Below are 24018 nucleotides of genomic sequence, written 5' to 3'. Positions count from 1 at the left end.
CTACAATCATCTTTGATGTTTTTCCAAGGCTGACTCTCACCAGATCCCTAGTTTAAGTGTCTTTCCCTGGCACTCAGAGGCCTGTAAGGTGAATTTGCCTTGTATCTTTGATAATGAAAGTTTGGTGGGGCCTGCTCTCTTGTATCCTTATGGGCAATTAAATTGCCAGAATCTCTTTGTAGATGTTGCTGCCTTTAACAGAGAATTCTTGCATATGTTCAAAAAATGGCTGAGAGCTATTATGCTTGAAAGACTCAAGAAATTTGAGAAGCTACTTACCCATTCCCATGGAGATTTCCACAAGGATAAGGTTGCTCTCAGAGGCTCATCCTCTCTTCCTCCTTCATGGTATCAGGATTCTACCTTAATCACTCCATCATCCTGCCAGCCATGTCTCATTTCTCATACTGGAACGCTCCCTCCTCCCTAGCTCAGCATGAACCACCAGTCTTAATGCTTTATCTGGTCCAGGCTCTAGCCCTTAAATTGTCCGTCTGGCTTTGTGTTTCATTTGACCCTAATACACTGGGTCGCACTGTCTAAAAGAAAATTATGGCCCCTCTGATGTCTGAGTGCATTTCTCATTTCTTACTGCTGCTCCTGAGCAGATCTGTAACTTCAAGGTTAAGATAAGACACATTCCATCAGAACTATGTCGTCATCCTTGCCAGCTTCTGATCTGTGACTGTCCAGGAGATTTACAAGACAATTGCATGTCATTCTTTACAGAATATTATGGTTGGACTCTGACTCCTGGCATCAGGCCCAATTTGATTTGTCAGCTGTTACAAAACCCATTTCCCAAAGAATAAGGGACCTCAGCCATGTGTCCTTTAGGCAGGTCTTAAGAGTGGGAAGGAGGGACTTGATCTGACTCTTTATTCTCTGGTGCTTTAGGGAGAAGGGTGGACTCCATAATATTTTTCTACCTTTTCTCCTTGATCTCACTATTTTTTTCTGGTAAGATTAGTGTTTCTCTCATTCTTTCCTGTCCTTTTTCCCTTCACAGGATTATTGTTAATCAGTCTTTTCATTCTGCCATCTCCTATGCTTTTCTGAGTTTTAAGACATAAGAATAAGTATTTTACCTTTGAGAGAGAACATACCTGCCTATTCTCTGAAGGTTTATTAGTTTACTGTAGCCTAATTAACAAAGACACTTCCTCCTTTCTTGCTGTCTTCCTAACATGCTGAACTGCAGGAGTTACTGCATGTGATATGGTTTAACGGCTTAGGAATTTGGAAGGTCATATTTCCTGCTGCTGCCGTATTCTGCACTATAATATTTTTACAAAAAGCTTCTCTTTAAGGGACTGAACAGCTCTTCGGTTTAAGTACAAGCTCACCTTTTCCCTAGGAGGTAGGCAGTGAGGATTTATTTGGCCCAGTTTCGTGATTCTGGAGTTAGATCAAAATTTATTTACTAAAGATCACACATGGTAAGTTTATCAGAGAATCAGAACCCTGATCTTATTTATTTGGCATTGTTTTCATATACCAGTTAAGAAAATGTAACCTCCATGGCTGAAAGTCTTTAAATTTTTTTTTAATAGTAATTTTTGAGAGAAACAACATTGGTTTGTTGTTCCACTTATTTATGCTTTCATTGGTTGCTTCTGATATGTGCCCTGATCAGAGATCGAACTCTCAACCGTGATATTTTGGGATGACCCTCTAACCAGCAGAGCTACCTGGCCAGGGCTTGAAAATCTTTTTAAAAGAAAAGATTTATCAGGCCATTGCTGGGGGGGAAAAAGTAGGAGAGACAGACAGACTGTTCTTGGGGCAAAGAGTATAAATCACCAGCAGGATGGCTAGATAGGATGGACAATATGTCCATTGCCCAGAGTTTTGTAAGCGTTTTTATACATCAGGGTAAGGAGGAGAAAGATGTAACCATTCTGAAAGTATTTACATTAGCTATAGACAAAGCGGGTGGGAGTAGGTGAAACAGGCCTAGTTCTGGGATAGGCGCAGTAGAGTCCTGGAACAAGTGCTCATTCCTGGGATTAGCTGTGGGCAGCAGATTGGAAAATTCATGTGTAAATAAGATGCGTAGACTTCTGGGATTCAGTGGTGCCTGGCTATTCTCACTTGGATAATCTCAGAAACAGCCACCTGGAAATTAATCCGAAATTCCAACAGATAAACAGGAAATGTGAACAGTCTTTTTGTCAGAACTGGTCCACAGCTATTAACAGACTAATGTTCTTTCTCTCACTTTCTGACTGCTGTAATTTTAATTTAGAACATCTCAGAATATTTTTCTTGGTATCCCTTAACTATAGAAAGTTAAAACAAACAAACAAACACTTAGGAAGCCCTGGCTGGTAAGAGTCAATTGTCTGGAACATTGTCCTATAAACCAAAAGGTTATGGGTTTGATTCTGGTCAGGGCACATGCCTGGTTTCAGGGTTTGGTCCCTGGTCTGGGCACCAACAAGAGGCCATCCATCCATGTTTCTTTCACATGAATATTTGTCCCCACCCCCCGCCCCCTAAAATCAAGGAGCATATCCTGAGGATTTAAAATAAAAAGGTTAGGAGGCCCTGACAGGCTAGCTCAGTTGGTTAGAGCATCGTCCTGATACTCGAAGGCTGTGAGTTTGATCCTAGGTCAGGCCACAAACAAGAAACAACCAGTGAATGCATAAATAACAATGAAGCAATGAATCAGTCTCTCTCTCTCTCTCTCTCTCTGTCAAATCAATAAAAAATTTTTAAGTTAGAAAAAGTCAAAGGCAACTGTTACTCAGAAATTTCATGATCCATCAAAGTTGAGATCTTATGTAGTTGAAAACTGTCTCTATTGCTCTCTTACCCTATAATTTCTAATGTCTTACAACCAAATAATAACATTCTCTGCTTTTTCCTCAGTCAGGTTGTTTTTGATGTCCCTTTTTATTACTTTTATGGCAGCCACCTCTGGCTCTAAAGAAAAGAATCTGTAAAGCAGAGTGGGGTTTTGGAGCTCTCTAATATGTTCTTTAGGGCCAGGAGAAATACAAATTTATGGGACTGGAAACTCTTAAGTATCTTTTCTTTATCTTAGTCCTCTTTTTCTTACATTGAGGGATTACTGATATAAGTAGTTTTTAATTATACATTGTTTTGGATGGGTAGTAATTATTTTAAAATTTGTTATATAAGAACAACGAATGAGAAGTGGTTTTAATACTTAGAGTTTGACTGAACTGCTCTCTCCTTCCCCTTTTAAAACTACTTAAGGATTAAATTTTTGTATCTATTTTAGTTGAAAGGTTCTTTGGTAGTGTTTCAAGGCTCTGGGTTCTGTTTCTGTATCTAGTAATCTCCCAAAGGACAGTTATATAGTATCACAAATACTCTCCTTCCACTTTTTGTGTTATCTCTCCCCGCCCCCAAGCAATTTTAATTTAACTGTTCAGTGACAGATGGTAGAAGAGGCCTTGTGTAAAGTGCTTCTGGTGGGTTGGATTAGGGGGTGGGTGGTTTGCCCTGATCCTGTTGTAGAAGGACCTAGCCTTTCCCCTCCCCCTTCTAGTTGAGCTATAATCCTGTTAGATGATCTTAAAATGCTATTGATTAATTCCCACTGCTCTTAGAGGAATAAGCACAGATTTTGAATTTAAAACCCAAAAACCAATTCTCCTGAACTCTGAATGCTTTAACCTTGAGGCTAAGGTAGGTGCCTTCCAACTTCTTCACCCAGTCTTCACTGAAAAGGAAAGTTAAGGCTTTTAACTTTTCAGTTGGTCTCTCCTCCTTAGTCTAGTACGGCTGCCAGTTGCCATGGCAACGGACTGGGACAGCTGCGCAGTGGCGCCCAGGCATCTGGGTGGGGGCGGGGGAGCTGCCAGCCCGCCAAGTCCCAGACCTGGGAGGGGAGGCCCCTCCTGTTAGCCCAGAGGGAAAGAAAGAACCGGGGCGATCCGGTAGGTAAATGAAGGAACCCCCATTCATCTTATCTCTTTGGGGTGCCTCTTGCTGCATGAAGGTATGAAGGGAGATTTTCCTCTTTTCTCCCTCAAACTGAAGAACACATATGTAAATCTTTGTTTTTCCTCATGAGGCAGGGGAGGCCATAGCCACAATGCTTAACTGCATGCATCTAACCTAGGGCTGGTTTTAACCCCAGCGCTCTGATTTAAACTGCTCAGCTCCCGGAAATTCCAAGGTGAGTGGGGTGGGGTGGGGTACTCTCCCTGGAATATGACATTTCCTGTCTTCTGGTGAGGTCGGAGGCTGTTTTTTATTTTAAATAAATCAAATCAGATATTTTTTTCTTAAAGCTTAGGACTTCCACATTCATGGAAAAAAATCATTTTGAAACCCCTTATATTCTCTCCCCCCCTTCTGAATAAAGTATTTTAATGAAAACTTAATTTTATTACAGGACAGTAATGGGTACAGGCCGTTTTTTGGTGGGCAGACCTATTGCTAGCAAGTTCTGAGGATAAGGTTTCCAACTATATATTCTTGGAATAATTCCTTAAAATTTGCAATTTGAAGTAAATTAATAAATGCAACTTTTTATGCCACTTGACCTGAACAAAATTCTGAGATTAGTAGTGACCTTCCCTAGTCCTGGGACTGGTCTTCTCAAGATGAAAATATTTTTAGAAAGTGCTGAAAAAATCTTTAAAGATTACAGCAAAATAAATACGTAGTTCAGCTAAGAAAACAATTCCTTCTACTCTATAATCCAGACTATAGGCACCATTTAACATGGTTAAGGAAGAATTCTTAAAAGTGATTATGGTAACAACGTGGGAATTAAAAAAAAAAGACCTAGATTCTCTGTTGAGTACCCCCTGGTTGTGCATATTTCTGAGCTTAACTCAATTTCCATTTGTGTTGCCTTCAGCTCTCCTTGGGCCAATGAATGGTTCCTCTGTGTTTTGAGGCTTCATGTTGATGTGAGTCTGGGGCCAGACTTCTTTTTCTCCCCCTCTTTCTTTGGCCCAAAGTCAGCTTGAGTTAAGAGGAGAGGTACCTCCTTAACTATTTGAATTAGGTGAGCCTTGAGAATTACTGAACACTCCAATGACTAATTTTGATTTTTAGGACTAAAACATTTTTTTTTCTCCTTCCCGCCTCCCTCCCATCCCCAAATGGAAAAGGAAGCTTAGTGTGTTTAAGACGTCAGTCTTGCTTTTGTGAGGTGATGGATGTTCTGAAGAAACAAGCTTAATTTGTTTAAGGGAAATGTACCGAGTCACTGAAAATGTGAAAGATACCTGAGCAGGCCTTTCTTGTGCTTCTAAGAGACCAACAAGTCAAGATGCTCAGAGCAGGGGAAAGTTACGTTTTGGTGGCTTTCTTTCCATTTTTATAAAGAGCCTCTCATCAAGAAGAGAAACTTGCCCTGGCAGTCTCCCTCTCAATTTAGGAGGGCTGTCCTGAGTGTGGGGCTGGCTCTTAAAGGCACAAGAGGACAGTTAAAGAAGAGGAGACAGAAAGTTTTAAGTCCTCACATGGATTCTGAACATTTTGTCTTCCCCATTTGCAGGAACCCAGTGGCCTTAGTCCTTCAGGTGGAACAGCGTGCGACATGGGAAAGAAAACCAAGCGAACAGCAGACAGTTCTTCTTCAGAGGATGAGGAGGAGTACGTCGTGGAGAAGGTGCTAGATAGGCGTGTGGTTAAGGGGCAAGTGGAATATCTACTGAAGTGGAAAGGCTTTTCTGAGTAAGTGCCTTCTCTTAGGCCTTAGGACTCTGCAGAGGTAGACACCTTTGGTTTTATTTCCTCATGAACCACCGCCATTTTGTTTTTTTCTTTTTCCACTTGCACTCCTTTCCTAAGAGTCAGAAGACAGCAGTAAACTAAACAAAGTCTTTCCCCTTTTTGGAGCTAGTATTCTAATGCTAATGCTTTTGATAGGCAGTATAATGAATTGGTTAGGAACATAGAATTTGGAGCCAGATTGCCTGGGTCCAGCTCCTTGCACCACCACTTATGATACAAGCTGGGTGACCTTGGTTAAGTTCCTTAAACTTTTTTTTCTTCTCAATAAAATAGGGGTAAGACATGATACTTGTCATACAGATAGATGTTGGGTAGATATATAGAGCCTGACACATAAGCTCATTGTAAGTAGAAACTTACTGTTAAGTATTCTTTTGGATATAAGAAAGCTAAAATACATACAATGAAGATGATGATGATGATGAAGTCATCACCATGGGCCCTGTAGCTGTTCAAAAACGATCCCTAGATTTCAGAACTGTCCTAGGATGAAGTACTTAAATGAGACTTAAATCTGAGGCTACAGTCCTGTGCTATTGTAGCCCCACCCTGTGTGTGTGGGTGTGTGTATTTTCTTATAATCCTCACCCATGGATATGTTTATTGATTTTAGAGAGAGGAAGGGAAAGAGAGAGAAACATTGATGTGAGAGAGAAACATCGATCAGTTGCCTCCTGTACCTGCCCTGACCGGGGATCGAACCCACAACCTTTTTGGACGACGCTCCACCAACTGAACCACCGGGTCAGGGTCGTGTTTATTATTGAAAAAATTTTAAATACACAGCTGAAGCAAAAGAAATTGAATGAACATTCAGAATATACCACCTAGTTTCTACAATTAACATTTTAATATAACCTATCCATCTTACTCCTTTATTCATCAATCTTTTTTTTTTTTAAAGAAAAAAAGTCTTAAAAACCCTCTTTTTAAGTCAGTGAGCTTTAAGAATACTAAGGTGATGGCTAGAATGTCTTTTAGTCAGTAATTGGCTTTATGGTGAAGTGCTAAAGTAGATTATTTTCTCTGGAATAAATAGAACTAGACACATTGAAGCATAGAAGAGATAGTTTGAAAGTTAAAATATCTGAAGCTGGGTAATTATTAGACATTTTGCTTAATTCCTGGTTAATTCTTTTCTCAGGATGCCTGATAACAAAGAATGAATTTCTCAGAACCCCAGCAAACTGAGAGGAAATGGTTTAGGATCCTTAGAGTGGTGCTGTCCAGTAGAAATACAATGCAAGCCACAAGTGTAATTTTATTATTTAATTTTTAAAAGAATTTATTTATTTACTTTTAGAGAGAGAAGAAGGGAGGAAGAAAGGGAAAGAAACATCAGTGTGCAAGATACATTGATCAGTTGCCTCTCACGCGCCCCCAACTGAGAACCTGGCCTGCAGCCCATGCCATGTGCCCTGACTGGGAATCGAACCAATGACCTTTTGGTTCGCAGGCCAGCGCTGAAATTCACAGAGCCACACCAGCCATGGCACAAGTGTAAATTGAAACTTTTGGGTAGCCACAGTTAAAAAAGTGAAATTAATTTTAATAATATGTTTTATTTAACACAGTATACAAAATGCTATTTCAGTAATTAAAATTTTTTGAGATATTTTACATTATTTTTTCATAATAAGTCTTTAAAATCTGATGTGTATTTTATATTTTATAGCACATTCCAGTTCAGACTAGTCACATTTCAAGTGCTCAATAGTCACATGTGACGTAGTAGTTATCATATTAAACATCCCAGCTTTAAAGTGTAGGACTTAAATATACTAAAAGATTCAATGTTTTGACAATACATGACAAGGCATGAATCAGGATCCTTCGGAACATACTTAAGGTTCTTTCATTACATGAATCAAAGTTTCTTATCTGGAGCACTGTTATAGGTGGGACAGTTTGTGTACTACAGGATGCTTAGCATCTAGTACACAGAGCACTAAAGGTGGGTAACGCAGCAATCAGACTGTGTTTTCCATATTTCTAAAGAAAGAGAAGAGAGAAAAAGACAAGGCTTGAACTAGACAGATTAAGCATTTGTTCTTTGTCAGAAATGCCCAGGATTTCATTAAAGACTGGAACAAATTTTGCCCCTTCAGCATTGTCTATATCTAAGTATTTTTGGCTAGGCAGTGCTCAGGTTCTACGTTGGATGGTATACTGTAAACAGCAATATTAGTATGGTAGGAAAAGTGATAATCCCATTATAGAACTGGCTTTCCATTCTGTGAAAAGAGGCTCTCTCCTACCCTTGTATCTACTGTCGGCATGCCTTTGATTTTGGTAACTTAATTTTTTCTGGAATAGTAAACTATGGTCTGTGGATTTGGGGAAAAGTTACTATATGAGGAGATATGTGTGTGTGTGTGTGTGTGTGTGTGTATATATATATATATATTTTTTTCTTTTTAAATAAGTCTGTGAACAAGAGACTTTAGCTCAAATGATTTAATAATAAATTTTGTCTCATTCTTAAGCTCCTTTTGCAGAAAGTTGTTTAACTCTAGAGTAGATATTTCAATTTTTTTCATCATTCTGCTTTTTATTTGAGTCATATCTTGTGTTCAAACCATTCCTATATAAAGGTACCTTACTTTAAAAACAAAAACAATACAATATCTAAAATGGATAGTACATAAAATAAAAATGTTTTCAAGTCAATGAGGGTATTGTAGAAATTGCTTCTCTGATATATTTATAGGTGTATTTTAATATAAACTAGTCCTTACTATACAACCAAAAGAACATCTGTCACTGGCTAGGAGTGAAGGAAATGCCTGGTGTAGTTTTTCTTACGTGGGTATACTTCTTGCTTTGATTTCATAAGCTTATGATGGAGTTGGGGGTTTGGTTTTCTAAAACCCATGCCAAGAATACAGTAAACAACTGAATACCAACTATTTGTTTTCCTCATAATAGGACTCCCTTGATATAAGTTTAATTAGACCCAACTATTTAGTTTGGGGTTGTTTGTTGTTGATTTTACTTACTAAATTTAGCAATGTATTTTTGACTAGTGACAGTAGACTTGAATCCAGACTCTTGAATTAATGCACTCCAGTTCCCACTTCTGAGTCTTCTCTGTATGGTTTGTTTATATTCTAATGATTTAAGCCTTTATTACTTTTTTCTAAATAACTGCTTTCAGTCCTCCAATAGTTTGTTGACACTTCTTCAAAATATAAGTAACATTTAGCAGGTATGTGTGTGTGATTTATTAGTGTCCTCTCAGGATTTACATAGATAACTATGTATGAAATCACATTATTTTGCCCCTTTTAAAGAAGAATTCACATTTGAGGTTTTAACAGCTTTATTGAAGTATAGTTTACAGTCCATAAGAGTCATTCATTGAGAAGGTACAATTCAGTGATTTTTTAAAATTTTTACTTCTCACTCAAGGATATATTTATTGATTTGAGAGAGAGAAACATGTCATTGTGAGAGAGAAACAGCAATTGGTTGCCTTCCGCACGAGCCCTGACTAGGGCTTGAACCGTTGACCTTTTGGTGTACAGGATGATGCTCCAGCCAACTAAGCTGTCTAGCCAGGGCTGCTCTTTTTTTTTTTTAAGTAAATTTATAGAATTGTGCAACCATTTCCAGACTCTAGTTTTAGAACATCTCCATAACCTCCCCAATTTCCTTGATTCCATATGTAGTTAATTCCAAGACCCAGCCCCCTTATCAGGGAACCACTGATCTTTCTGTCTTTCCTAGACATTTCATATACATAAATGGAATCAAACAATATATAGTCTTTTGTACCTGGTTTCTTTCATTTATAATAGTGTTTTTGAGGTTTTTCCATGTTGTAGCATATATAAATTAGCACTGTGTTTTGTTTTTTTTGTTGCTGAATAGTATAGTTCATTGTAAGGATATACCACATTTTGTTTATCCATTCAGCAGTTCATTGATATTTGAATTGTTTGGTCTTTTGGCTATTAAAATGCTGCTATAAATAATTGTGTGCAAGGTTTTTTTGTAGATATATATTTTAAAAATATTTTTTGGATAGATTCCTAGGATCAAATTTTTTATCTCCTTAAGTGTAGGGTTTCTTTCCTAATTTTGCCTACTTGTCCTCTTAAACTAAGGCATTAGATTTTTTTCCCCCGCCTTATTACTTTCCTTTTTTCTCTGTTCTTCTTGCCCAGGGAGCACAATACTTGGGAACCTGAGAAAAATTTGGATTGCCCTGAGCTAATTTCTGAGTTTATGAAAAAGTATAAGAAGATGAAGGAAGGTGAAAATAACAAACCCAGGGAAAAATCAGAAAGTAACAAGAGGAAATCCAGTTTCTCGAACAGTGCTGATGATATCAAATCTAAAAAAAAGAGAGAGGTAAGCTTTCTTTTCCATTTTTCCCACAAACTATTCTTTTGCCACCCCATCCCCCACACCCCTCCTTCAAAAAATAAAAAGCCTTATTTTGTTTATTTCTGTTCTAAGGATGGCCTGCAAGGTAAAATTGTTGAACAAAAGAACTTCCAGGGAGGTATGTTGATTAACTACAGCGCCCCCTCCTGGCTGAATGATAAATGTAATATATATACACTGAATTGTAATAAGGTACCAAAATTAAATCTCTGTAAAACATTCAGCCACTCTTTCTTCTCCAATGTAGAAGGCTAAGCTATCTTAGAAAGGAAGGGTCTTTGGTGAATTTTTTAAGAATAGAAAAGGGCTTAAAATATTCACCACTTCTTTTTCTGTTTGTTTCAAAGATAACTTTTTTTTTTTTTTAACATGGAATGCTTCATGAATTTGTCATCCAGTTTTAGTATATATGCTGGCAAAGTGAGTACAACCCTTATTTTCAATCCTTAATATTCTTTTTCTTTTTTTCATTGAGATGAAATTCACATAATATACAATTAACCGTTTTAAAGTGTACAGTTCAGTGACATGTATATTCTTCTTTGATATTTTTTTCAAATGTACTTCACCTAAGAAATTAATTTTAATCTTTTTAAATCTTTCTATTATTCAGTTTGGAAAGTCTGGAATTTTGGTTTGATTAAGTTGATTTAGGTCTCAAGTAACTAATATAAGCATTGTTATTGCTTCTTTGAACTAAATTCTTTTTATTGATTGATTTTACTTTTTTAATACATTTTTTGAAAGATTTTATTATTTTTAGAGGGGAAGGGAGGGAGAAAAAGAGGGAGAGAAACATTAGTGTGTGGTTGCCTCTTGTGGGCCTCCAACTGGGGACCTGGTCCATAACACATGCATGTGCCCTGACTGGGAATTGAACCAGTGACCATTTGGTTTGCAGGTTGGCACTCAGTCCACTGAGACACACCAGTGAGAGCTATTTATTTATCTTCAGAGAGAGGGTAAAAGAGGGAGAGAAACATTGATGTGTGAGAAAAACATTGATAGGTTGCCTTCTCATGTGCCCCCAACTGGGGACCTGGCCTGCAACCCAGGCATGTGCCCTGACTGGGAATCGAAATGGCGACCTTTCAGTTTGCAGGATGACACCCAGCCCACCGAGCCACACCAGTCCTGGCTGTTTATTGATGAGAGAGAGAGAGAGAGAGACATTGATTTGTGGTCCACTTATTTATGCATTCATTGGTTGATTCTTGTATGTGCCCTGACTGGTGATTGAACCTGTAACCTTGGTGTATTGGGGTGATGCTCTTAACAACTGAGCTACTAGACCGGGGTGTTATTGCCTCTTTTTTCATCTACAGTACTCCCTCTGTATATTGCAGTTCACTTATTGCAGCCTCACTGTATCGCGGGATTTTAAAAAATATTATATTTAATTATCGCAGATTTTTTGCTATATCGTGTGATTTTGCGGTATTGTATACGTATGTTGTTAAAGTTACGTAGGTTTAAGAATGCAGAATATGTTTAAGAACATAAGTAGTGTTTATAAAAGTATGGAAAAGGTTAATGAGGGAGTGGGAAAGGTTAATAAGGGACTGGGAACGGTTTATAAGTGTGGGAAGGATTTATAAAGCCTTAAGATATATGTAAATACTAAAATAAATGTAAGGTTTCCACTTCACGGATTTTCACCTGTTGCAGGGGGGTCTAGAGCGTAATAACCTGCGATAAGTAAGGGAATACTGTGTATCTTTTCCATCTGCACATACATACACACACACACCCCCTTCAGCTTCCACTCCCTTTATTTCAAGGTTGTGAAGCCTTTTCATGGTGAAGGATGTATCATACCCTTAAAGTTTAATAAAATAAAAGCATAATTCTGCATCAGAATCTTATAGCATCACTGTCATAGCATCATTCTGCTTGGATGGATACTCATCTTTCTAGAGCATTAGTACTCAGCTCTGGTTGCACATTAGAACTGCAGGGATGGGGGTTGGAGGAGCTTTTAAAAACCTCCAGAGCCCAAAATATAACCCAGACCAGTTAAATTAAAATTTCTTTGGGTTGGACCTATGCATCAGTATTTTATAAACACTTATACAAGTGATTCCTAGTCTCCATAGGAGAGAGAATGGGAGACCAGCTTTCCCAAAAGGATTGATATAAGTGAAAAATTGGAGACTGCAAGTGAAAAAGGACTCTGGGTTTGTGTCTGTCTCCTTGTTTCCCTCATTAATTTTACTTTTTACCTCATTTTTAAAACTGCCCTATATCATTATGTGTATATCATTATGATCTCCTCCCGGGAGGAGACAGATACCGTGTCACTCCCGAGTCGGACTGCATAGCCATTCTCGGCGGTGCAGATAGACTCTTAAGAAGCTACACCATCGTCTCTCAAGACGGATGGCTGCCGACGATATCATTATGATAAACTACTGATAAAGAATTTGAGAATGCCTTCTCTAAGGAGCTAAAATTTGGCTTTTTTTTTTTTCCTTTTTAAAATTTATTGAGGTAACATTGGTTAATAACATTATATATGTTTCAGGTGTACAATTTTATAGTACATCATCTTTTTTTTCACTAGTCCTTTGTAGTCTGGCTTTTGTCATTTGATTACTTTTCCAGCTAAGAGGCCAAAAAACAACACAGTGTAAGACTTCTAACTAGTCATTTATGACATATACTGTGTACTTCCTCAACCTGAGATTTTTGTCCTTTTAAAAAGGAGCAGTCTGGCTTAGAGCCACTGGCCAGTGAAGAGAGTTTTGTTCCTAAGCCAGGTTCTGATGCTGCTGACCTTGAAAACAACCCCCTCATGTCCCTTACATTGTAATGCTCATCTGGGCCCCTTGACAGCATTCTCAACAGTGTTGGTGGCTGTCAGCTAGGCAGCTGGGAAGATAGGTGATTATATGTTTTAAAGGTACAGGAGGGGATTGCATTTTTTTTTAGACGGCTGAATAAGAAATTTGTTAGTCGGCATTATGTCTGATTTAAGATTACTGCTTGTGTGATGATTTTAGCATTTTCCTCACCTCATTTCCTTTTCAGCAACTTGAACATTTTTCTTCCCTTCCTTCCCTATATGGCAAACCTGTTTTCAGCTGCCAGCTATGATTTACAACTCAGTTCATGTGCCAGCATTCCAGCTGTGAGCAGCTGTGTGTACATCTGGGAACCTCCTTCCCTTAAGGGCCCCCCAAAGAAGCCGTTTTTGAGTCAGTATCTCCCTTGATCCATGTATGAAATTCCTTCTCAGTGTGGGTTCTGGTATCTTTGGGGACCACCTGGACCCTGAATGTTTGTATGTCTCAGAAGAAAGCAAGGTAGATGTCAGATCAAAGAGATTTTATTGTGAAAATCAAGCATCAGCTATTAGTTCATTTGCGCAGTCTTTATCTTCCATAATATGGTTTTTAAAAAAATTACCTGCTTTTGCCCTGGCTAGTAGGTCTCAATGGATTGAGTTCCGATCTTTGAACTAAAAGGCTGCCGGTTCGATTCCCAGTCAGGGCACATTCCTGGGTTGTGGGCCAGGTCCCCCGGCGGGGCAACCAATGGAGTGTTTCTCTTGCACATAGATATTTCTTTCCCTCTCTTTCTCCTTCCCTTTTCCTCTCTAAAAATAAATAAGCCCCAGCTGGTGTGGCTTAGTGGATTGAGTGCCAGCCTGCGAAACAAAGGGTCACCGGTTTGATCCCAGGTTGGGGCACATGTCTGGGTTGTGTGCCAGGTCCCCAGTTGGGGGTATGCGAGAGTCAACCATACATTGATGTTTCTCTCCTTCACTTTCTTCCTACCTTCTTCCCCTCTCTCTGAAAATAAATAAATAAATAAAATCTTTAAAATCATCTACTTAGTATAAAATTTTGCCATTTTGTTCTCACCAGTGCCATCACACCTAAAGCAGACCCTGTGCTCCTTGTCTAGACTGCATCATTGCATTTTGACCAAATTTGAATACTCCCCTGGAGAATAATCAGTTTGTTTTAAATCACTGTCCAATTCTGTTCTCAAACACCAATGACTCATACTCATCTACGTCAGAAGCAGATAGATACAGACCAGGATCTCTTTTCTAAATGCATGGGTAATTGTAGTATTTGAACTATGAAAGAAATTTGTTGTTTTATGGTACTTTCTTGAATCATTCTTGCCTTTGTTCTTTCATAAATATAGATGACTGTGAAAAGAAGTATTAAAAATATTGGTCATTTTAAGGTAAACTAAAAGTCTGAAAAAATAAAGATTGAGAAATTTGGTATATTTGAAGTTTATAATATGAAAAAGGGTTTAGTTTGGGTAAACACGGACTTGTTTCATGGACTTGTTTATCATTTCAGAAGCGATTAATGGATAATTAATATATATCATTAAGGAGATTGGATTAGAGGAGTTCCCAGATGATGACTCCATAATATTTTAATGGATATTAAAGAGTTTTAGGGGCATCTTGTTGCAAAAATATTTTTTTGCATCACTGTCAAGAGGTGGCCCAGTATTGTACGTCTTAATTTTTAAGAATTTTATGAATTGGTGACAAAAATGGTTATCAAGTGAGCCCTGACTGGGGTAGCTCAGTTGGTTGGGCGTCCTCCCACAAAGCAACAGGTTGCTGGTTTGATTCCTTTTCAGGGCACATGCCTGGGTTGTGGGCCTGGTACCCAGTTGGGGAATGTGCAACCGGCAACCGATCAGTATTTCTCTCACACATCGATGTTTCTCTCCCTCTCTTTCTCCCCCCTTTTTCCTTTCTCTAAAAATAAATAAAGTCTTTTTAAAAAATGGTATCAGGTGATCTTAAATTAGATTGTGCTTTTTCAAGCTGAGAGGGAGGTTTTTAATGTTTCTTCATCTTCTATTTATAGCAAAGCAATGATATCGCTCGGGGCTTTGAGAGAGGACTGGAACCAGAAAAGATCATTGGGGCGACAGATTCCTGTGGCGATTTAATGTTTCTAATGAAATGGTGAGAGAGACTGGGTTTTAGTTTACAATTGTGGGGGTTTTTTTTGGCCAGTGACTTGAATTTGTATGGAAGATAGGGAGGGAAGACTATTCCCTAACCAAGAATTTTGATTGTCAAGGATCTTTTAACTGACACCAGCTGTCTGTACTAAATGGGAATTATGGCTTGGAATGAATTCAAGACATTCTCAAGCTTTGGTATTAAGCCAAATTATATTATATTAGCCCATATACCAGAAAGAAGTATATTTGAGGTAGAAAACATATAGACATGACCTAATCATTTTTTTACACAGTTCTGAATCATTTACAATCAGACCATGAGCTGGTGGCCATGGGATAGGAGTAAGGCTTTCTGCCATCAACCGAGGACCAAGACCACTGAATAATGTCTAAAAGAGAAAAATAATCTGAACAAAAAGCATTAAGAATAATACTGGCCAAAGCACAAGTTATTTCATCCGGTAGAGAGAATGGCTCTCAGAGGAAAATGTAGTTACTTCCCCTCAATTTGGTTTCTAAAAGACGGTGATTTATGGTCTGGCTCCCAGTGCCTCCGGTATTCAAGTGTTCTGAGCTTATGATTTAGGTTTGGTCTCTAAATAGAGAGTTCATGCTATGGTGCCACTAATGAAGCTAATCACCTTAAACATTGTATAATTAAAAGGTTTAACATTTTATTTTATTATAATTTTGCTGCTAAATTACCCAAAAGCCTATTTTTGAAGAATCACTATACTCTTTCAGAAATAAGGAGCTGTATTGACTGCTTTTCTCACTCAGTCGTATGTATGTATTATGATTTATAGTCACATACTAACTAGCACTTTCACCACAGTTCCAATTTGAATATCTTTTCTAAAAAAACTGTGGGTTTTCCCCATCCTCTTCTCATCCATAATACTTACCTGTATGAATTAAACATCTCAGTTGTTTAAACAAGGTGGTAGTTGTCTTTGCTCACATTTCAGTGGAATTCTTTTCAAACTATTAGAGAAAGTTTATTTAGAAAGTCACAGAGGTAGAAGTTAGTGGTAGAAGAAATATGCTCAGGAAACAAGTTACAGAGGCAAACAAAAGAAGGGCCCTTGGAGTTTAGTAGGGAGAAAGGTTAAGGTAATGCACCTTGGGAAAGTGGAGGGAGAGTGGGCTGGATTCTCCATCTTAAGGGCTTTTAAGGGTGGAGATTTTAGGGGCAGTCCCAGGGGAGGATCTCAATATAATATCAGATTTCCAGGTATGTCCTTTTAGGGTCCTGGTCTCCACTGATTGGTTGGCACCAGAGCGGGAGGTGGGGTGGGAGGGTTGGGGGCTGGTCATTATAGAATGCAGCTGGTCCTGAGGTCAGTCATGGCATCCCTTGTCTGGCTTTGCTGCTTTTCTGGGCCTGGATCCGAAACACAACTGAGATGTTATCCCTAGGGGTTAATGCTTAAGGGAGTGGGTGTGCAAGGGCTTGTACAGGGGTCCTATGAGGCTATTATTCTCCTGCTCCTTTTCAGTGGAATTCTGATTAAATTTTTTTTCTTCATTTGGAATCCTGGTTAAGGAACTTGATAGATTTTTTTGCTGTACATTGTAGTAGAGCCTGTGTAACTTGGATAACTGAAATGTGCAGCTAATTCCCACATTTCATTTTAGTACTAGATTTTACATTTTTCCTATTCTCCCTCTTATAAGTACAGTTTCTGACTTAAATTTCTGCTTTCTTATTGTTCCAATCCACAGTTCTGACCAAAAGGATAAAGAATGTTTAAAAGGCCACAAGATGAGAAGGATTAGGACGCTTTCACTTAAATGATCCAGAAACTGGATTGATCAATTTATGCATAAGCAATAGGGATGAATGTAGGTTTTATTGCGTATTCACTCACATGCTCACACATACAAATAAAAATTCTGGGAGCAGAATTTATATAATTTAACTTTCAGTCCTTTGATTAAACCTGCTATGTTTTCCAACTAAATTCTAGCTGTGAAAATTTCTCTTTCTGTCTGATGTAGTAGTTAAATGATATTCACTAATACAGTAGTTATTAATACAGTTGTCCCCCCTTATCCATGGTGGGTATATTCCAATCCCATCTCCTGCTACCTCCCAGCCACCCAGCAGCTGCCTAAAAACTGCTGATAGTACAGAACTCTGTATGTATTATGTTTTTTTCCTATACATACATACCTATGATCAATTTTAATTTGTAAATTAGTCACAGTAAGAGATTAACAACAATAATGATAAAAAAGACTAATATACTGTAATCAAAGTTATGTGATCTCCCTCTTTCTCTCCCTCTCTCTGTCATGATATCTTTATGTATAGCGTGGATATACTGGACGAAGGGATAATTTACATCCTGGGCAAGACAGCATGAAATTTCATCATGCTACTCAGAACAGCACATAATTTAAAACTTAGGAATTGTTTATTTCTGGAATTTTCCATTTAATATTTGTAGACCGCAGTTGGCCTTGGGTAACAAACTGCTAAAAGCAAAACCACAGATGAAGGGGGAACTACCATAATTTAATTCATTTACTTAAATTTCTCCTTGAAAATTTTGAACTAGACTCCAATAATTCAATTTAAAAAATTTTTAAAGGAAAATAAGGAACTAGTAGGGTTCCTCTCACTTTGAAATCAGGATGAAGAGGAAATCAAGTTAGCTAAATTCAAATAATGACAGAAACCTATATTTGGACAAACTTTACTCTTACTTCCTCTCTTTTTAAGTCTCCTTCCTATTCCTTTTTTTCCAGGAAAGACACAGATGAAGCAGACCTGGTTCTTGCGAAAGAAGCTAATGTAAAATGTCCACAGATTGTGATAGCATTTTATGAAGAGAGACTGACGTGGCATGCATATCCCGAAGATGCGGAAAACAAAGAGAAAGAAACAGCAAAAAGCTAAAGGAGGGGCTGGTCTCTGTCATTTCTCTTTGTACATAACACATTCACTTCCTTGCCTCCTCTCCCTTATACCTACCCCTTCTATCCTAAACATATTCATAAAAAATGTGCTTATCACTGTGCTCCACAGGAGAAATGTTGGTATTGGTTCTCTTGTAACATAACTGATGGTCTGATTTCATGATAAGTGTCTCTCTGTGAAGACCAGGAATTTATATACTGTGTGTATTTCCCACAATTTTTTCCTTTGCCCTGATCTCTTCTGCTTCCCTGTGACCTCAAGATGCGTTTTAACTTTTTAATCACTTTACAGTTTTGATCTTTTCAGGGTTGGTCACTTTTTAGATTGGGAGATTTTGTTACAGTGATGATGAATTTTGGTTCTTAAAACATGTTGATGACTAGCTAGCCTTTGTTTGAGATGTTGGGATGGAAAAGATGCTGCCCATCTTTTTAAAAAGCCAATAGCAGCTGCCTACCTATGGGGCTTTCCCAACTTCATTCAGTTCTACCCAGGAATACAGGGTTCCTGGTGTGGTCTTCTGGGCCACCCTCTGTAGTTTATCCTCACCCAGCCTCCCAGAGTAGCTCCATCCTTTGGAGGAGCTGAAATTTTACATTCAGATTTCTCAAGGCCCTCTTTAGTCCCGGGACTTTTGGCTTTGTTTCTTAGCAATACCTGATTAACTGTGGAGCTTTTTAGCTGTTAGTACATGAGGGTGATGGGGTAGGATACAGTTGTCTTTATTGTCACATATGGTATATATGTATTATTTCCTTCCATCCCTCACATTTGGACTATATATTTATGTAGGTGTGAGTGACTGCCTGGTGCTTGCTTGTGCCAAGGTGCTAGGCACCCTCCAACCCTGCCAACTTCTGTGGCCTCCCAAAGCATTCCTGTTAACCAAAGAGGCTTCAAACCTGACCCTCACTTCTCAGTGGACCCAAGTTTCCCCTCCATGCCATTATTTTAATGGGGAATTCTTGGAGGGGAGCCATTGGCCACACTATCAATTTTAAATATTCATAGCATTTATAGTCATAAATGTCTTTGTTGACTCCTGGGTTTGCCAAGAGTCCCCAAAGTATTAATGTTCTTCCTTTTTTCACCCTAAAACTGTTAGACCTGTATCTTCTTTTTACAAATACATTTCCATGGAAGACTTATCACCTGAGAGAGTAACAGGCCCTGGCATTAGCATGTTGACACAACCTACTCAGCAAAATATTTCCCTTTTAGCTTCCTCCTGTTTTGCAATTATATTGAGAATTTATTTTTCTGAACATAGCCTGTCTTCATCTCCTAAGAAATGCCCTACTTTACTCTTTTATTCCTGTTGGGGGTTGGGGGCTAGAGAATCAAGACTAAAATAAGGAAGTAGCAGGGTTTTGCGCATCTTTGTCCTAGCCCAAAGCTTAGGAAATAATAATAAATGCTTGAAATAGCCTTAACTCTTTAAGAGTTCACCAACCATCAAGGTTATTTTGTTGTTGCTTTGATTTTTAGAACAGAGCTGACTAGGGAGCAGTCAACCATTTCTTGATTATTCAGAGTAATGAGGGGAATGAATATAGATTGCTCTAGTCAACAGATGAGCTGAATAATATGCAAATCATATACCCATTCATAGCATTTGGTAACATTACTTCCCTGCTCAGCTGCTGGTTGAATTCTGTATGCTTGTATAAATTATGTCAAAAATTATACTGCCCAGTTGAATATAGCTGTTGGTGGCAGTGACATGACAGACTGGAACAATGAAGATTTTGGTTTAAATTATTCAGGAAAATCCTTCTGAATGGTAATTTAGGTAAGAACTCACAACCCATACCTCCTTTTTCTTTTACTCTGAAGAAATTAAAGACCTAGATCAAATGCTAGATAATTGACAGTTGTTACTACTAATCTGATGGGTATCTAAAGAAGGGGTGGTCAGGAAGTAATTTGTTATACAGGTGTTCAAGGATATCAATTAGGGTAGACAAGGATTGGATAAAAGTAGGCCAGAGCCTCTGAGGAGGTTATCTGGGTCTCAATTTGCAGGTAGAAAAAACAACAGCTTATCCGTGTAGCTAATGTGTGTCTCCTAGGAGCAGTGGGCATGGAAACTGCAGTGACCATATTTTTAAAGCCAAAATTTATAATGTGAACAAAATTATTTTGTACTGAGAATGATTCTGAGAAACTTGGGGACACATGCTTGTCAGGGTTACAGGTAATATTTAAGATATTCATCAAAATCTGATTTTCTTTTATCAACTCCAGTATTATCTATTCATCATCACCCCCTTTAATACCTTACTCTTTATTCATCTTTTTCTGTCCACAATTTATTGAATCAAGGTCTTGTACTGAGTGCCACCTAAACTTTTGTTTTCTCCCTCTCCCTGCCTGTTTACAGGTGCTTCTATAGGAATATAGGGAGCCAGAGGCCAATACTGATTTCAGCCCTCAGCAGAAAGGAAACAGGATACCACCTTATGCCTCCAGCTTTTGTTAATGGTCGTTGGAGAATTGCATCCTCAAACAGAAACTTGTTTTCATGTTTTTTTTCCCTCTCAGATGAGTTAGTAGTCATGGACTAAGCAGTTTTAACATCTAGCTAGGTCTTAGGTGCTCTATGTTTTTCCTGTTTTGAGTCCTTTCAAAACATCTTTTTAATAATGAATTTCTTTAGTAATCAGCATTCAAGGATATCCCTTTCACAGAATGTAGTAGAGTTTGCCCAGTAGAGTCTACTAAGGTCAGTGTAGCCGCTTTTTGAGCCCTGTGCCGACTGATGCCCTCACATTAATATTAGTTGTTAGGATTATCAGCCCTGATGAAAGCACCCATTTTTAACCTAGAGAGAGCCATATCATTTTTCTCCTGCAATCAGGTTTTGTCTGCTCAAGGAAGCATTTGGACCTGTGGTGTTCCCTAACACTCAAGTCTTCATGGTTCTTGGCGGTTGTGCCCCCCACCCCCACCCCTGCCAAACTGTATCTCTGTGTTATTTTTTGTTGTTCATGAAAGGTTGGTCCTGTTCTCATAGCTTGGGCAGTTACTAATTTTTTATTCCTGTTCTGTAGCCACCCTGCTGTGCACTTACTTTATATTCAGGCCAAATTATATGGCTTTGGGGAATGTGCTTGGGATTTTCATCTTGTGATTTTGTTGGAGCCATGTTTAGGCCAGCTCACCTAAAGTACAGATCTGTGTTTGGGTTGGAGAGTGATTGTCTCTGCCCTTAGGGTTTGAATTTAGGGGTCTAAAATACTATTTCACAATGACATGAGAGCCCCAGGAAGGGTTATGTCATTAGATTTAAAATGTAGAAATTGTTTCTTACAAATTAGGTCAAAGGAAAAATTTATTTTGCATTCATGATTCCATTTTTTAGGTTTAGATTTTTAGAGTAAAAAGTATAGTGTTGAGGTCTCTACCTTTGTATTCAGAGCACCAAGCAAGCATACCTATAGCAAGAAAAGTCTGGACCCAGTGCATTCCAGTTTTATACTGGCTTTATCACTAATTGTTAAAGTTATGTATTCAAAAATAGACTTTACCAGCCTTGCATCCAAGAGCATATATTTAATATGTATTGAGCTATCCATATCCAGCCATATTAGTGTACATATATCATTCAACATTTTTTGGCTTAGGGGATACAAAGTTCAAAAAGATGGAGTCCCTGACTTCAAAGAACTTTCACACTGGTGGGGGTAAACTGACTATTAATTCAGTGTAACAAATACTCCAAATAGATAACACATTTCTGATTTGGGGGCAGAGACTGCTGTTGATATAGTTTATGGCTCTGAAGTAGAAGGCTAATGGTTCATATGTGGAGAAGACCTGTGACCTTGAATGAACTGAATTAACTCCATAGGTGGACCACAGCAAGAACTTGCTTTATTCCAGAAAATAAAAACAATTGGTTAGTTAGAAATGTTGCTATTACTGAATGACAATAACAGGTGAGTAGGGATTGAGAACTCAAGATTTTGGTCCCTATTTTAGGCTCTGCCAAAGTATTTTATGGTGGTGTTAATCCTTGTTTGTGAATAGTATTAACTGTTGCAGATCCAGTTATGTGTTACATTATTGTGGGTTCTGTAACATTTATTCATCATGGACATTTTATCATGGTTGTTCACACCTTTTTCATTTTCTCAACCCTTTTGGAGCAATTAACAGAGGCTGGCTTTAAGCCTAAAACAGGGACATTTTGAAGTGACGATATTTGCTAAAATGAAGACTTCAGGTACATCTTTTAACACCTGAGCATCTATTCTGGGCAATGTAGTTTTTGTTTGTGTTTTAAAAGAGGGAGAGAAACATTGATTGATTGCCTCCTGCATGCCCCTGGCTGGGGACCTGACCCTCAACCCAGGCATATGCTCTGACCAGGAATCAAACCAGCAACCTTTCGGTTTGAAGGCCAGTGTTAACCCACTGAGCCACGCCAGCCAGGGCTAGGCAGTATAGTTTTATTCAACACCTCAAGATGGTGATTTCCAAGCAGAGACTTGGCTCAATTATGTGGGAAGCCTCCCAGGAATATACATGCCCTGGAATTTTAAATTTAATCTATTTATGGGGAGGTCTGGTATTACCGAAAAACATTCTGACCACAAGAAAAAGATATTTCTCTGCCTGGATAATTGAGAGTTGACTACTGTTAGAAGTCAGAATTCCCAAGAATTAGAATAACTTCTGGAAAACTAAAGTGTGAAGGTTCTTCAGATAGCTTCATAAAAACGATTATAGTTTATTTTAGCTTGCGCTGCATTTCTTGAATTTTAAACTACCTCATCTTGTCTTTCTAGAGTTACTTCAACTTGCCATTGCCTCTTTAACATGCTTGACTGGCTGTTTTTGAAGATAGATTTGTTTTTCCTGTTCATTGACAGCATGTTTGCTTGTCTTTTCATCCCGATCCTCATTTCACCTAACATCGTATTGTTCCTTTGTCAGAAATGTTTTTAGTTTAAAATATTGGTTTATAGAAAGAAAGTTATTCTCTAAATGCTATCTGTCTCTGAGATCAGTAAAAGAAGGAGTTAAAACAAGGTGGTGTGGGAGGGGACAAAACTGCATTGGAGACAGCCTTCAAGGGAAGAGTCATTAATTAAGACAATTTCAAAGTCAACTGATTGTGATCATTAATGTCACAATAGATCAAAACCTAATTATCACAGCCTAGGTAAGAGCCATCAGTATTAATCAGAAAATCTAATAGGAAACTATTATCAAGAAATTAGGTCAGATTAAATGCAATGAACTTTTTATCATTCTGTAGGGTTTTTTGTGTGTGGTGTCCCCTGGCATTGGCAGATGTGACCCTCACAGTTGACCAAGGCCCCAATGGCCAGTTTGTCACAGTTTGAGGAGTTCCAATACAGACTGAAACTGAACTGTTATTGCCACTTTAATAAGTCTTGAACTTTATCATCATTTGGGCTTGTTCAGTGTGACCAGCAATCAGTGAAAAAAAGGTTTATATGTAGGTCTTGGAATGGTTGGTCCTTCCAGGAAATAAGAGTATATCAGTGGTGAACATACACTGTGTGTGGATAGATCATTCTTTGAGCTTGTGATGTATGTAGAGTTTTGCCACTCTGGCTACTGCGAAGGGGTACAGCTTTAATATTTGATTCTAAATCAAATTTAGTCCCCACTCTCCCCTACCCCTTCGCTCGTTTTAGGATAAGGGTCATAATGATTTCTACCAGAATCCACTGTAAGTCAAAAGGAGGAAGAAAAAGTGTTCTTTGTTTTGCCTTTCTTGTTAAAGGGTTATGCCTCTGGTAGGAGGAAAGAATATTACAGGATTCTTATGACTAGTTATAGAGAATACCTTATCCCCTTTCTCTGTAATAAAAAGTAGGGAGTCACCATTTATGTCATTACTCTTGAGCTGCTTAGGAAGATGCTGCAACTCCTGAAGTTGAGCTGAGTCCAGAAAGGTTGGTAAGACGCTGTCTTCTAGGACCTTTGGGGAGGGACCAGAAGCTGCAGAATGGTTAGTGGTGCTGGGATTCCTATACTTCTAG

General features: G+C 38.4%; 1 protein-coding gene and 1 non-coding gene across 4 annotated transcripts in view; both read left to right on the top strand.

The window, feature by feature from the left end:
- Positions 1-19431, top strand: part of CBX5 (chromobox 5) — a 33131-nt gene extending 13700 nt beyond the window's left edge. The window contains exons 1-5 of one of the 3 annotated variants that reach the window (XM_090273307.1): positions 3832-3914; positions 5492-5670; positions 9900-10086; positions 14970-15070; positions 17827-19431. In XM_090273307.1, coding sequence (XP_090129433.1) covers positions 5534-5670; positions 9900-10086; positions 14970-15070; positions 17827-17977 — 576 coding nt within the window. In that variant the 5' untranslated portion in view covers positions 3832-3914; positions 5492-5533 and the 3' untranslated portion in view covers positions 17978-19431. Of the gene's footprint in view, positions 1-3831; positions 3915-4017; positions 4157-5491; positions 5671-9899; positions 10087-14969; positions 15071-17826 lie in introns of those variants that run through there. The other 2 variants (XM_090273306.1, XM_090273305.1) reach the window with 2 other exon arrangements.
- LOC150011877 (small Cajal body-specific RNA 11) lies at positions 5295-5421 on the top strand. The gene has a single exon (XR_016511056.1).
- Positions 19432-24018: the final 4587 nt, after the last annotated feature.

Source organism: Furipterus horrens, unplaced genomic scaffold (genome assembly GCF_987537825.1).
Source record: "Furipterus horrens unplaced genomic scaffold, mFurHor1.1.pri manual_scaffold_4, whole genome shotgun sequence".
Classification (NCBI taxonomy): domain Eukaryota; kingdom Metazoa; phylum Chordata; class Mammalia; order Chiroptera; family Furipteridae; genus Furipterus; species Furipterus horrens.
Note: the sequence above shows the minus strand (reverse complement) of the source record. Positions and strands in the feature narration are given on the sequence as shown.